The sequence below is a fragment of the Haemaphysalis longicornis genome, unplaced genomic scaffold (genome assembly GCF_048455015.1).
Source record: "Haemaphysalis longicornis isolate Haplotype H1 unplaced genomic scaffold, Haemaphysalis longicornis Haplotype H1 scaffold_4, whole genome shotgun sequence".
NCBI lineage: Eukaryota > Metazoa > Arthropoda > Arachnida > Ixodida > Ixodidae > Haemaphysalis > Haemaphysalis longicornis.
The window spans coordinates 35,008,059-35,023,757 of NW_027526361.1; the positions used below are offsets into that span (position 1 = coordinate 35,008,059).

At 45.0% G+C, this 15,699-nt stretch overlaps 1 protein-coding gene across 1 annotated transcript in view; it reads right to left on the reverse strand.

Moving 5' to 3' along the window:
* LOC144178489 (glycine receptor subunit alpha-2-like) overlaps positions 1–15,699 on the reverse strand; it is a 98,937-nt gene that overhangs the window by 14,013 nt on the left and 69,225 nt on the right. The window contains exons 2-4 of the mRNA XM_077706388.1: positions 7,325–7,410; positions 6,618–6,685; positions 1,858–2,081 (exon numbers count right to left, since the gene is read on the reverse strand). Of these exons, the coding sequence (XP_077562514.1) occupies positions 1,858–2,081; positions 6,618–6,685; positions 7,325–7,410 (378 nt within the window). The remainder of the gene's footprint in view (positions 1–1,857; positions 2,082–6,617; positions 6,686–7,324; positions 7,411–15,699) is intronic.

Genomic DNA, 15,699 nt, shown 5'->3' on the forward strand with positions numbered 1-15,699 from the left:
AACGCTCTAGGGCTGAACGAGGCAGCCGCTGCCGATGGCAGAAAACCACGTTTTGTTGGTTTTTTAGCATTAATAGGCGCTTCTTGGAGCACGGGGCTGGATGTACATCCGCGAGGCGCTGTGATGGGCAGTTTTGAAACTCTAAAATGCCTTTTCTCTTTGTAGGCCTCGATTTCTTGCTCTTAAGACTCGCTGCTTACGCCTTCTCCAGAAATGTTCTGATTCTAATTTGTAACACACGTGAACAGCAAAAAAAATGCTCGCAAGAAGCGGATCGAAGGTATGATTCAAAGAAGAAAACAGAAATCTTAGCTCGCTTGTTTAACAGCCTATCTAAATTGACAGTCTTTGAAGCATTTTATCTTGTCTCGTTCACTGCCGTCGTATAGGCATATTTCTACGGCTTAAAAGATCTCGGTAGTAGAAAGAAGTTTTTCTTCGCCCAGCTTCTTAAGAAGATCACAAGATGATCCTTCTTATTAGTGCGAGCTAGCCCGTCAACAGAGAAAAACGTGAAGAATTTATTGATATTTAGAAACAATACTACACTGCAAACGTCCGCCCCGGCGGAAATTCACAGGTCACGTACTTGCATTGCAAAATACGTCCGGCGGTGTGACGTCCCTGTTGAGTTCCAACGGAGCTGGCAGCTCCTAATTTGTCTAAACAGGACACCGCAGTATCCACACTCCCTTAGTTGCATCTATTTCTACAAGACTGACCACGTGTTGTGGCCCATATGCTCCCAACTAAAACCCGTGGCTTGTTTTCCAGGTTAACTCGTGCCCCGGTTAGTTCACAGATACGCTGAGTCAAACCCGTGGTCACCGTAATTCGATGCTTGTGCGCATAAGGAAAGGAGACATCACCCACATAAGACAACCTTTGAATCTTTTGGCAGCCAAAGGAGCACCCACATTAGTCCAGGAGGAGGAGAAAAGCGAACGGAAACGCAGGGAGGTTATCCGGGCTTATAGCCCGGATTGCTACTTTGCACTGGGGAAGGGGTGTTCAGGGGATAAAAGAGAGGGCAGGCGAAAAAGAGGAGATAGCACGGGGCCGCGCACACACTTTAGTCCCTTTGTGGGCAGTGTGGTCTTTCATCCAAGCGTGTGTCCTTCGTGAAATGCAGAAAGGCTTTTGTTGCCTTCTGCGAAGTTGATTGTAGGGGTCGATGTCCTAGAACCGTCCCTACTTTGAATGATTGATTGTCCAATTGGCTGAGCTCGGCAGCCAAAACGCGTCTTTCCGATGAAAACTGGGGGCAACAGCAACGCACATCTGCAGACATTGTGGAGAAAGGGACCAGCGGCGGAGACCCTTCCCGAAGATGTCTTTAATCGAACACGCCTACGAAGATGACAGTAGGGCACGAGATAGACATATCAACTTGTTTCACAACATACATTTAAGCACAATGTTACTCACTAGAGCGACGAGACAATGAAGAGACAGAGGGCAACACTGTTTCCAATTCAAATTCAAAAATTAAGATTTCAAAAATTTTCGTCTCCAGTTTCTCGGGAAGATCTATAGCTCTGTCTTTTAAAATTATGGATGTTTTACGCGCCGCAGCTACACTGCGCTGAGGCACACCGTATTTGGGGGCTTTGAATTAATTTCGACCCCCTAGAGATCTTTAACGTGCCACGAAATCTCGACACTAATTTGGTGCCCTATTTACGCAAATATGGTAATCTGTCGATCCTCAAAGGTTTAGCCTAACCTTTACGGTTCTTTTTACACGAAAGCGAACCCACCGTCATTAGATTGAGAGCAAGCTGCTTTTCTTTTGCTCTCATCAACAAAGAATTCCCGTCGAATACAGCAAAGCGCCGATAGGAAAGCGTGTCGTACCTGAGCATGTAGAGGATGTCTCCCGAAGGGCTGATCCGCACAAGAACATTGGGCACGGTTACGTATTGAAACTCGGCGTGTTTGGCGTTAGCGAAAAAGACCTCGGGTTTCCATATCCGCTGCACCAGTTTCGGGTCGTTCAGGTCGAGGGGTCCGCTTATACCGCTCATCTCGAAGCGGTCGTCGTGCCAGCGCTGCCGTAAGTACAAGTCCACTTCGTAATCCTGGTGAAAAGGAAAATGTTTATTACTGCGTGGGGTATGTGGGAAAAATTTTCGCGTCGATCCGTCAACAGAGTTCGCGATAAACGTCGATCCGTCAACAGAGTGAGCAACTAAAGTGTACATAACGACAGATTGGAAAAAACGCGTAGAAAGAGCTGCCCTCGCTTTGCACCATGGCACCCACGCTGCCATGGTGACAAGTCGAAGTGCGGCTATCCGCCTACTCCTGCCTCGACGGGTCCCTTGACTCCCGCCGCCGCTTATACGCTTTGTATAATCGAGTCTGCACACAGTGAGGGCAGCAGAAGATGAATGTATGGGAAGGTCGGTGACTAAATGCCGACACTGACGCGCAACAAAACAGCGACAGGCAGCCACTGTTTTCGACCGCTGCTAAAGCCAGAAAACGTCACCGCTTGGACGATTAGAGCCTAAACACGGTTTGTACGGTGTACGAAGGGCGTGTGAGAAACGCCGCGTTGCGGACTTCTGAAGCCGGAACGAGGTGTGCGCAGCTGGCCCAGCCTCAAGGCCGCGCTCGAGAGAGGGACGAGATGCTCGCACATCCTCAAAGATCCACCAGTGGATGTTCAATGTATATTTTTTTCGCATCTGCTGCCCAAACCTGGTCTGGGAAAGTCCGATGAAATGGTGCTGTGATAGCAGACCACCCCGACTCCCTGTGCTATTTTGAATCTTCTGGGACGCATATATGCATCGCTTAGGCTCGAAGGAATGCTTTCGCTTAAAACGTACGATTACTGCGCTATTTATTCATCCCCTAGATAAATTCGCTGTTTGCATGTGGCCTTGAGCAATACTCATGTTTAACTTGCTTCCTTTTATCCTTTCAAAACTTCCTTTTCTTTTGGTAAGCACATGTCCTTTCGGCTTTTGTTAACATAGTGAATGAACTGAAATCGAATGCACGTTCAAGCTATTCATGCTTGTCCTTATTGGTCGCTTTTTATTACAGATCTTGTTCTCTTAATAGATAATAGATTTATCAGAAATTATCACGGAACCGGATCACTCACACAAATACCCTGCAAGGCTGTTACTGCTATAAAAACCAAGAACACCTTAGCATAGCGCGTATAGCTTGTTTTGTCGTAGAATTTGCTTGACAGAGGAAGGTGGGGAGTCGGAGGGGGGAGCTACTAAGCAAAATTTTAACCTTCTTAACAGTTTCTTTCATAACGCTCATTTCAGAACAAATTTCTCTCCCTTCGGCTTAACGCAAAATTATATGCTCATGAATGTGTACTCCATCTGTAATACTTATGCAATGCATTTAATGAGCTCACTGCTGATCAGAGATTACGCACATAGCAAACGGATGAATCAATTTTGGCCGGCATGGCCAGGCAGCTTTGTTTCCGTGAAACAATGCAGCAAAAGCTTTAATTAAAAAAACACCGGTTTAGTTCGTTTTTTTTTTTTTTCGTACATCATGATTGTCTTATTCATGGTGTTTCTCCTTTTGGGGCAAACGAGAAATGCAAATGTGAGATAACACTGGAAAAAACACTGGGGTCATCATTGGTGTGTGTTTGCTTCTTCGCAAGGACGTGTGTTTTGTTTTAAAACAACAACAGGGGACGTGAATAAAGCTGCCTGGCCATGAGGGTAAAAATTGATTCATCGGTAGCTGTGTGAACCGGAATTGAAAAACCTGGATTAAGAATATGGTGTCAAAACGAGCTGAAATACCAACACAACAAACCCGATAGACAAAGCTGCTGTTTTTAACTGTCCGTTCAAGTGGCGCTGAGTTCGGGTGGTTTCAACCACACAGCACGCACATTGTGTTTATACTGTACGATAAAAGTTTCCATTAATTTGAAGTCCTTAGTACCTATATTAACTTCGCTGACTCTTCCCCTGCCTTCAATTGCCCTTAGATTTTTTTTTTTACCGGCGTACCAGTCCGCGAAGCGACGCATGTGCGCTTGTGCGGAGCGACTTGGACTTACACCTTGATTCAGTCTACAAACTATCAAACTGCGCCTGCGCCACTTCCGGTTTTTCACCTATTAATACACCGATACTATGTTTCTAGCGTTTCTAGAAAATACTACATAACTATTGCCCGTATTACGTCACTCCAGGGCGGCATTGGAACGTTATTCACTGTTTCCTGTACTTTTTGTTAAAAAATTCCCCGCATTTCCCCGAGGGGAAGAATGTGAAAGTGCGAATGCACGAGTTGAATTTGCGCGGTTCGGTAAAGTTCGCGAAAGAGAGATCACACACACACACACACACACACACACCACTACAAAGAAAGAAAGATGCATTTATTCACAGACACCTATTTGTGTTGTCGTTGTACTTGATTGCTAGAGCGGATCTCAGCTTTGAAATTTCGTGTCAGTACTCCTTTAAGCAGGTGCATTAGCCCTTCTCACGCCCGATTCTTGGCCAATCCCCCACGTGGGTATGTGCCATGTCAGCGGCCAGGCAGCGCGCGCCCATCTCCCCCCGTTGCCAAGGAAGACGAGGAGATTCCTGGCCAATCCCCCACGTGGGTATGTGCCATGTCAGCGGCCAGGCTGCGCGCGCCCATCTCCACGTGCGCGGACATCGCCGGTGGACGCAGGTTCAGGGTCGCTTAAGAAGTGCATTGCACTTAAAAAAGACCTTTTTCGTGGCTGGAATAAAGCTGAACAAGTTAGCAAAGTCTAGTTATTTCAAATTGAACAAATTTTTATTTTGTCTTCATAGCCCCTTTAAACCTGGCTGGTCGAAGATCCCCTGGATCGAGCTAGTAGTAAAGACGCCCGTTATCAATCCTTATGGCTGTAATTTAGGGATCTTTCACTTAGCAATTCATAGTTCCTGACGTTTTTTCGGAGAACGCCCCCGCCGTGATTGTTATAATTATCGAATGTACCCATTCAAACCAAGAGAACCTGTTGAAATTTTGTCTTTGCGAAAAACTCTGGTGCGTGTTGTGGCCAAACGTTTCGGAGTGTGCCACAGTGACCATCATTGTTGGAACAGTTACGACCGAATAATAAAACTATTGAAACATGCATTTTCGTGTTTACGTCAATTGATTTCATCGATCATTTGCTTTGGTTTACCCAACATTGTTTCCACTAGGGTAGCGAATTCGGCGAGTTGGAGTGCGTTCATGGATGTCAGCGCATACGAAAGCGAGACAAGAGGAGTATGATGGAGAGCGCTCGTGTCGTCCATACTCTTCTTGTCCCGTTTTCGTCTGCGCTGACTATCATGAACTTTCCCGCACAACCACTTCTGGGTCGGGAACACATTCCACATGGTTCGATTATCATCTGTAAGTCAGAATTTCCTGTGTTTTTTTCTGAAACGACCCTACACATCAATTTCAGTAAGTCTCTTCATATGACCGATTAAAGATGTACTTCAGAACCCTTGAGCAATCCTTGGAGGAACATCTCATCATTCCTTTTTCTACTACCATATTCATGGGACAAGTTGAGCGTAATGGTATACTTTGGCCTCTTTATAAAGTTAATTTTTCTCAACGTTTTCTCACGAACATTAACCTCTATGGCAACTACAAATAAAAGTCAATGGTAGAGTTCCTGAGTTTCCGCCTCAATGAATTTTATGCACGAATACACTTAGACGCGTCTGCGTGGAAACAAAAGGTCAGGGGCATTCACCTTTGTTCGTCGAACCGTTGTGCAACTACCACGAAGTCCGCTGAAACTTATTTCCCACCAGACTGTAAGGTTTCATATCATTTTTTCTTGCATTCTACGCCTCTACTTCCGTCACGTCGCTTGATGCAACTGGGTTGTTAAGCGAACCGCCCGAATGACGACAAGTTTCTCCCCGCTCTCATATTGACGTTGTTCGCCGTCAAACTGCGAGCGGCGATGAATTTGTCCGGCGCTTGGCTCTATAACGAGAGAGGCTCCCCTTGACATTTTCTTAAATAGCGTTTTTTTTTTTTTTAGAACGTGGTTCATGTTCTTCAAGGGACAAAGATTCCGCCGAATTCATTGCCGTTTAAAATATGCATGCAGTCAACGGCGTGAAACGTGCAGCCATTTCCCGTACAATTTGATGCGTCAATGGGTCCGCAGAAATCTTTAGCGATGTGCGTCTCCAAATACCTCCTGGCTTCAAAACTGAATGAACTTTCCGTAGTGAAAATAATACTAACCTTGTTTTAAATGTTCGTTCTAAGAGAATGTTCTGACACAATGTCCCAACACTTCTGAACTAAAGTTAAAACGGTGAACTTAAGTACGCTCATTTATAGCCTGCTTTCCCGGTTTTTCCTTGTAGTTTTATAAGTATTCGAACAAAAAGCATTTAAGTTCTGACCTTAAAATTTTTTCGCACTCACAGCTTACATGAGCGCACTCTCCGTCATTTGAACGACTAAAATCAAGACGTGTGTAGTCATAATACTTTTCAGTCAAAATCAGTGTTGACTTTTCGACACCACTTTTCTCATATTAGCACGCCTTCCAGTAAAGCAATTGCCCTTTTGCAAGTGTAAACAGAAAGTGTACTGACAAAACATCAGCGTACCATCGTCGCAGGGTTAATGGATCCGAAGCTCCTGATGTAGATCTCACACGCCACTTGAGTGGGCCCACCTATCCGAAAGAAAAGAACAAAGTTATATTACTCAAAATTTCCTGTCTCCACATAACCTGTGCTGAAAAAAAACGAACAGTTCCCAGTCAAAAAAGGCGACAATACAAATCTCTGTAGTTTGTCGTATTTTCGCGTGTCGTACTGTCGCCTTGTCGTATTTTTGTACTGTCGTGACTCTGATGTGCTGTCGCGTGTCGTTTTCCTGTCCTGATTTTGATGTTCCGTCATGCCGAATTTCTGTCTTGTCTTGATCCTGATGTTCCATCAGTAGCTGCGCATGGTTTAAATGTTATTGCCCAGTGGGAAGAGTAGCGTAAATGGCAGTTCTGTTGTGACTACAGGAATGTTTGTCGTTGAGAAAATTGACTTTGTCGTTACGGCAGAAATGTGTGTCGCAACAACAGATGGCTTTATCGTAGCAACAGGACTTCTGCTGTCACAACAATTTTTCTTTTGTCGCATGACAGGAATTCCTGTTATGTTTTTGCGGTATTTCTGTTGTGATTTTTCGCTGGGTTGACCTAATTTCGCAAGCAGTTGCGAATTGCACAACACATTGAGCATTAAGAGTTTTTATTGTGTGATGTCAACGATGACATATGCCAGCTGAATGAATCCGAGAACATTGTCCCACTCACTTGTGCGACCTGTCGGTAGCGCCCGCCTGTCGTATTTGCTGAGCAGCTTGTCCAGCTTGTCCAGATCTCCGACACTTCCATGCTTCCTGCGTGGGAGAAAAGAAAATCGGAGAAAATGGTGGATTGGCGCAACTGTCAACGTCACACGAAACGTGTCCCTACAAACTGCCACATTGCTTCTTCGGCCCTTGACCGGCGGTGCTTTGAAGAATCTGCTCAATACTTATACTGCCTGTGCTCCTGTATGTGACAAAACATGCTACAGATTTTTAATAACCTTGCTTCAGCAATATTTTGACGGCAACAGCGCAAGCTTGATGTGGGGGAGTTGGTGGCACAAATTTAAGAAAACATTCTTCTCAAACATATTTAAGAAAAAAAACATTTGATAGCAGCCCCCTTTTGAGTAACTGTTCCAGGCGGAAATTCATATGACTTAGTTCCATCGTGCCGCTTTGAAGTCAACGCGTTAGTCTGAAAATACCGTCACTGAATACTTTTAAATGGTGTTGAAGAGTTCAACAATTATAATACAAACTAATCGCGTATACGAATAAAAGAAACGAATATTTAAGGAGTAAAAGTATGGTCCAAGAAATGAAACGCCCCATGTGGGTGAATGAGTGTGAAACTGCCCTTCCAAAGTAAATGTTAAAAACAGATCAAGGAATCAAAACAAACATTATTAGCACTAGCACAGCAGAAAATGCTATCTCAAGCACCGCTCAACTAACCTGTCTTTTTAGTCATGGAATCAGGTTCTAGTGCACATCATTGCCCTTTACTGGATCTTAAATCTCGATACCAGTTTAAATTATCTCGTGTCATCCGCTACTTTCCGGTTGGGGACAGAATTTGTTGTATTACTTGCTACCTCCTTCTGTGAGTAATTTTACAAAATGCCGGTACACATGCTCGTGCGACAGATCATTTAACAGAAACATATAGCCACGTGCACATCCAGTTCTAGGAAGGTAAACAGAAAGGGTGAATCACATCAGAGCTGAAAAGGGGCTATAAGTCTTTTCTGCTTCTTAAATGAGATTGCCATATTGAGTGTTTTCTTTTCTCTTAAAGTTTACCCATAACATAGTTTCATCGACCATGAACTCACGAGCTCATTTTTGTAAAGGTGGGGGATATAATAATTGATTGATGTCTCAATCACCTTCAGTAAAACGGTGTGAGTGTGATGTGGCAAAAGCTGGTTCTGACTTCCCCAATGCCCCAAAAAATCGAGAAATAGGATTGCGAGAAACCTTGACGTCCCTTCAATCAATTTCCCGACACAAAAGTAGAGCCTTATCTGGCTGAAGAAACCAGCTGCCATTCAGCAAACTGAGCCACCGCCATTCATTTCTCGGTTCCTTCAAAAACTTCTTGTACGGCACACGACGCTTTATTATCCTTGCGGCAGCAAAGCGCGCCCGGCACCTTCTTATCAGCCACGTGAAACAAGCTCCCATTCCCACGAGAAAAGCCGTGGTTTCACCGCGAAATTGCGGTCGGGTACGGAAAACTTCGGATACAGATAGTATAGAAATATGGGAAGCGCACATCTGGAGACGGGAGGCAATTGGGCCCAGCAATTCCGCTACGGTTGCTTTCTCGGTCATGTTTTGTAGGGCCGTATTTCTTTGACTTCGCCCCTGCAATTTAGTGTCACCAATGTGGCGTGAAAAGATTTCGGAAGGTAACAGGAAGGCAATTTGTAGCCTTAACCGAGCAACGAGATAGGGCTGCGAACATGGTGCAATCTTCTTTCTACTTTCTTTCGGCTCGTGTTCCATATACGCGAAAACAGTCTCACGCAGGCAACGTCAAATGTAGCGTGAGGGAATGAGCTTATTCTCATTTCACTTCATTTTACAGCACGTTGAAATTGAGCTGAAAGATACGAAATAAGCTAATTTCGCACAATATTACCGCCACCATATTTGTGTTGAAAATGTTATAAAAACCACAATAACTGTATTTGTGAAAAAATGAAGAATAATAGAATCTAAAATGTATTTATTTCTGTGAAAGGGTTCGTCCTTCCTCAATACTTGCGTCACCACCATTACCACCCAAACTCTGTACCAGAAGCTCTGTCTGTCTGTCTGTCTGTCTGTCTGTCTGTCTGTCTGTCTGTCTGTCTGTGGAGGGGTGCTTGTGCTTGCGTGTGTGTGCGTACGCGTGGGGTGGGGACGTTGCAACAAGCTACTCACCCTCCATAATAATAACTCAACATGTTATAATACTGATAATTTGAGAAAAATGAACTTAACAAAACTCTATTGCATTCATCGCGGGAAAAGCAAGAGGACGAGGAAAAGCACGGTTGATGGGAGGGGGTGAGAAGAGAGTTACGTGGCAGGAGCGGCAAAAGACTATCCGCTTTCGACGACATTTGCCTAGAAGCAAATAGGCCACTAATTTAATTTTTGTTTTTCTATATTGGAACTCAGGAGAAAAACCAATCCTTGATACCAGGATATGCAGGGTAAAATAGGCACGTGACGTACGCAAAACGATATCACCCGCCTAGAAGTAAATGCTGCTTACTGAACAGAAGAGCAGCAAGGAAACACATATCCTACGCCTAATCCACTTTGTCACCTTCTGTTAGCACTGTCTGCGAGATCAGCTCAGACACAAATTCGTGCTGTCCCATGGCTCTGCAGCAGCCCTTGTTGCTATGCGCCTCATCGGCACATCGGCGTCTACGGAAACGTCTCTAATATCGTATAGCTATTCCAGCTGACAGAATGACACCGGTAAGTGCATTTGACAAGGCGGAGTGGCGTATTCGTAAGGCGCGCCAGCGAATTAGAGAACGTCAGCTCTTATCTGCCTTTCGAGAAGCAAAAATGAGTTTCTAATGTGATTTTTTTAGTTTTAGGGGCGAAGCTCCTAAAGCCATGGGTCTGTCCATCCCTTGTGTCTCGTGGTACGTGACCGCCGCATGCTTTCGGAGATGTCGCAAAGTGGGCCGCGTTGCACGCGCAATAACCGGCTGCAACCGGCAGCGCAAACTCGGCACCGGGAGCGCGAGCTTGTCTGTGTTCGCCAACGGAGGCGCGAGCGCACGTGCACTGCGAGGGGGAGATCACGCAAGAGATCACGCCACGAACGCAGGCAGTTGTTCTCGGAGATCGAACGAGACGCAAGCACCTTTGCTCGTTTCCTCTCGTCTTGTTCGGGCACAAGTTCGCCCTAAATAAAAGTTCTTTCTTTACCGTTGTGTCCCATCCTATGTGACAAATAGTGGTGGAGGTGCGGGGTAGTCTTCGATGGCGCGGGGTCTTTCACCAGGCCTGGGCCTGGGAGCATTGACTCCGAAAATAAAAGTTGATTTGTACAATGTACGCACACAGTCTTACGTCTTTCTTAATGATGTAATGGGCGAACTTTCACGGGAGAGTTACGGTTACCGATGATCTCCCCCTCTCGAGCTTCGCCCCACTTATCATCATTCATTCCGTGGATATGGCGTGATTTTTTTGCTATTACTGATCTGACGGCGTTCTTCAAACATAGTTGTGAACACTAAGCCCTATGGAATATTCTAGCTGTCCTTTCATATGTATTTGTCATTTTAAACGTCATGTTCCAGCTGACAAAGCCTTGAATTTTCAGAAATTTTAGCAGAATTTCTGAAAGCAGAATTTCTCGTCCTAGGCACGAACGTTTTCTTAGTGTTTCATTGAACTGCACGTTTTAAGAAGGAAATAGTTAAAGGCAATTCGAAAACAAATATTGTGAAATGTGATGGCACTCGTCAACTTCTAATTTTTTAGAGGAGAAAAGCGAGAGAGAGAGAGAGAGAGAGAGAGAGAGAAAGACAGAGAGAGAGAGAGAGAGAGAGAGAGAGAGAGAGAGAGAGAGAGAGAGAGAGAGAGAGAGAGAGAGAGAGAGAGAGAGAGAGAGAGAGAGAGAGAGAGAGAGAGATAAACGTGTATTGTCTGAAAAGACTAGCTAGGACGATGATTTTAAAAAATGCGACTTGTGCGAAGTGTCGCGTATTAAATCGATTTCAGTAGAAATGCGAAATTTCTTGTTGCCGGTCACCATCGAATCATACGAAATCTGCAGTTTTGAGAAACACAACATAAACGTACATAAACACCTGTAGCCTTTTACGCAACTAAATACCGAAAAGCAATACCTAATACAACTAAGTACCGAAAGTTTAAATAACATCGAAAGGCACCACTGTGCTCAAATTCCTTACGTCATAAAAATCGCACAAGTGATTAACAAAAAAACTGAATGCTGACGTTACTGCACTATAGGCTACCATAGCTAATCTAATATATTGGCGTATTTGTCCCATAAAGCGGGTTCACTTCTTTTATGTGCCTTGGAATCAGTTGACCACTCGTTTTGGCAATCGCCGAATTATGCTCACATAATATTTATAACTGCCTACAACATCTTGTGCCGCCAACTCCACTTGGGCCTTCTAAAAAACTCATCGCTAGCTGTTTGACAAAGTGCCCCCTGTGGTATTTTTGCGGCCGTCGTCGCGATTCTTTACCAACTCAGTGCCCGATAAAGAGTCGGTACTGCAGGCTGAACACCACTGGCGCACCGCTGGCAATAATAAACCGATATAAAGGTTTCATATCCCCCTCTTATACACTACGTCATCCCTCACTGTCGTTAAATGACCCCATAATGTGCGTAGCCATGAAAATCATAACCTGTAGACCCACGGTTCTTTACGTCTCTATATTTTTCCGCAATATTAGTTCGCAAAGTAAGCTTTACAAAGCACGTTGAGTAGAACGTTTTCTATTCAATTTTCTGTGCATTATATTCCCGGTCAAGGTGTGTGAACACGGCATTGAACATGCCGGCAAGCCAATATCCCCGAGGGCAGAAGGTAGACTTGTCTGCCATGGTTATCCGGCGAGCAGATTTTGAAAAGCACTTTTATTTTCCACGTGCTTCAGAGGTACGATGCTCATTAAAGCAGAACATTTAATAAACAACCAACTGAGCAATTATTAATGTTCCATCAGGGCTGTACTAAAGCAGCACAAAAAGAGAACATGGCCAGTTCAGGATAACGGGGTACCACACTGCCCTCTTCCCATCCCACCAAGGCGGGAGTAGGGACGAGGGTGGGCGCTGGTTTCATCCAGGGGCGCAGCAATCACCCGTGAGCCCTGGCTGCGCAACGCACTGCAGAACTCTCTGCCCGGGTAGCGGACGCTTCTGTGCCCCTCGCGGTCCAAAATTATGGTGATGCCTACAATACCACTATATCCATTCATCGCCACGTCATCTGTAGAGCGTCCTACTAGACATCGATGGTCTCACATTCCCAACTTGTTAGAAGGGCTTAGGTGTCCTCGTGGTTTCAAATAATTTTTTCTTACTCCTCTACTTCATCATCATCGTCATCTGCACCATAATCATCATCACGCGGATTTTTCTCGAACGGTGAGGCGTTTATTTTACGTATTCAAGTGAAAAAAGAGTTTTAGAAACTATCTAGTGGGAACTGTAAGGTAGAGCAAAAGCATCCCTCCAGAGGGTCATCTTGGAATCCCTATATTATACGGGCTTTATGAAAGGAAATTTGTTAAATAAAGCACCCTCTGAATACAAAATTCATTAGGGCCATTTGTTAAATATGCCATAACACCCATGAGTACATTGGGAGCGCATATTGTCGCAAGTTACGGACGGACGGACGAAAGACCAGCTTTCACACGAGAGTCGCGTGAGAATGCGTACGCATTGAGAAGTAGACAACCGCTACACAAGCGACCCGACCAGCGGTGGCCTCTGCGGGCGCGCCTTTTCAATGTTTCTATTTAGCTGCCACGTGCACGTGGAAAATGCGCCCCCCCCCCCCCCCTGACAACGCGAAATTTGAACGAGTCAATTCAAGGAAACCGATCGCAAAACTCTCACTGCATCTCCAAGACCTCTGTGCAGCAGGTGTGGAGAGGCCCTATCCGTAGTGCACATACTAATCACATGCAAGGCACTTCACACAACACGACACAAACACTTCAGAGAACTCTACAGACAACATATCCCACTACATCCATCGCTGTTTCTAGGTGACGATGCCAGCGTTTCTGTGAAACGTGTGTTTGAGTATTTGTCAGACGTTAAGTTTTTAAACCTCATTTCCTATCACGCATAATCAAATCTGGCCCTATACACTAGCCATCACCATTATCTTTAACTGATTTTACTATGTTCGGTTGACACGTTTTTTTTTACCTACCTTTTTGTGGTAATCACTTCACTTCATTAAATAAACTTTTCTCCGGCGCTATTTGCCCTTAGTCGGCCTTGCGCCATAAAAAACCAAACAATCAATCAATCAATCAGATCGCAAAAGGAAATGAGCGATAAAGCTGAGCCAAGGAAAACATTGCTTCCCACTCTAAGTCATTTGAAAGCAGCGAACCCGGAAATCGCGGAGGAAGCACTAACAGGTGTTGAGTCTGACGTTTCCTCATCCGATAACCTAATAGGGAGAAATGCAGGGAGACGCCGAATTCGTGCCCTACCGGCGCTTTCTAACTGTTCAGAATGCAAGCCGGAAAGTGGGATGGAAAGAAGGTAATGGCTGAGAACAGAGACGTTAATTACGGCTGTCTGCTTCCTATCAGCTGCCTCGCAAAAAAAAAGGGAGGTGGGGGGGGGAGGGGGAGGGGGGAGAGAAGCCTTCGCTCATTATTATTCTTGGGAACAACTCAACTTGCTCGCACAGCGCAACTAAGTGCGTTTGCCGAGAGCGCGTTTCTACTCTTAAAGCAAAAAATGAAGCACTCGCATTCGAAACGCTTCTTACGGACTTCCTGCTACTGAGATGTTTTCAAGCCAAAGCCGCTTTGCACTGAGCATCGACCCATGTCTCGCCATGAAAAGTTGTGTCTAGCATTTCAGAGTTTATTTTGTCCGTTTTTCTCTTATATAACGTACGATTTCCAAGCGAAACTCGGCGTTCGCGAGGTTAAATAAGGACTGAATTTGAGCTTCAGCGCTGGCTTTAACGTGAACATTAAAAGGATGACTTAAGTTTTAATTGCCCTTTTCAGTTAACCTTCACTTTAAGCGCCGCACACACGATGTTTTTCGTGGAATCACTTCTCAGCAAAAGGCATTCCGTCGAGTCCTTCCACTGCAAAAACGTCTTCCCCTCTGGAAACTCAACTGCTTCACGATGCCCTCGGCTCGCCGCTCATCTCCGACGCCGTTTCAAGGGCATGCCCCTTAATTACAGGGAAACGAGGCGGACATCAACTCTAATATTAAACTCGGTGTGACCACGTTGTCGTACACACTGAACTGCCACGTGCTTCGCGAGGGCGGTTGCACTCGGGCAGACTCGCTCTGGAAGAGCCCAAGGCATGTGGACAAAGCGCGTAGTTGACCTTCATGCATAACCCAAGAGTTCGCACTGGCTGCACTTGCCGACTCAAGTGTTTCCCCTTACACTCTCCTAACCTACCCTCTTTTATAAAAAATAATAAAAACATATTAAAATAGAGGAAAAAAGGGGTAAGAAAGCCAGTCAAGCGTTATGTATGCTGAAATATGTAGCAAAATAGCTCAAGAGCACCTCAGAGAGAGGAATGACAATGCAACAGAAACAAGAAAAAAATAGTATTTGCAATAGGCGGGAGCAGATCGAAGATAAACTGAGTCAGTTTTCCTCGGACGAACGTCAGCGCTTTGTTCTTTCTCGGAGTGAATAATGCATTCTTCCTGCTGCATAATACGGCATTCAGGCAGAGCGGCCACCATTTGACTGGTCGCAGTGTTTTGGATGTTTGAAGTGGCAGGCTGCGAGGCACAGCTGTTGAAGTTTCTTTCCGTCGTATGACTGTAAGTATAGGCGCAGGCTGCCGGGAAGCGGGTGGTATGCGAAACGTACGATCAATCAGTTGAGTTTCTATCTGCATTTTATTGCAAGTTGTGTTGATTCATGGGTGCAAATATTCATAGACAGCGCCAGCTGAACTGATGGTGGGATGACTGCTATTACCGAACTGCTATGGCATAGGATTGTGCGTAAGATTGTGTCATAAAAATGTCAGCCATAGTATTGTGCGTGTAGGTCGCAAAAAAAAACCTGCAGCTTCGCTATGCCTTTGTGCAAGTTTTTCCCCTTTACTTGCATCTGTCTGCCGCTGTTTTACTTTGATATATCTGTGTCATGAGATTCCAATCTACATCACAATCATTACAAAACCGCCCATACCCGGTTGTCCAGTAACGTTTTTAAAACAAATATCTGTTTTTACGCATTCAACAATTGCACATCTCTAGTGAGGTTACTCAAAAAGCTGCTCACAATCTATATCAACTTTTGCGTTCCCTTTTATAGGGTCCATAGCGCTACGAGTAGCACCCTGAAA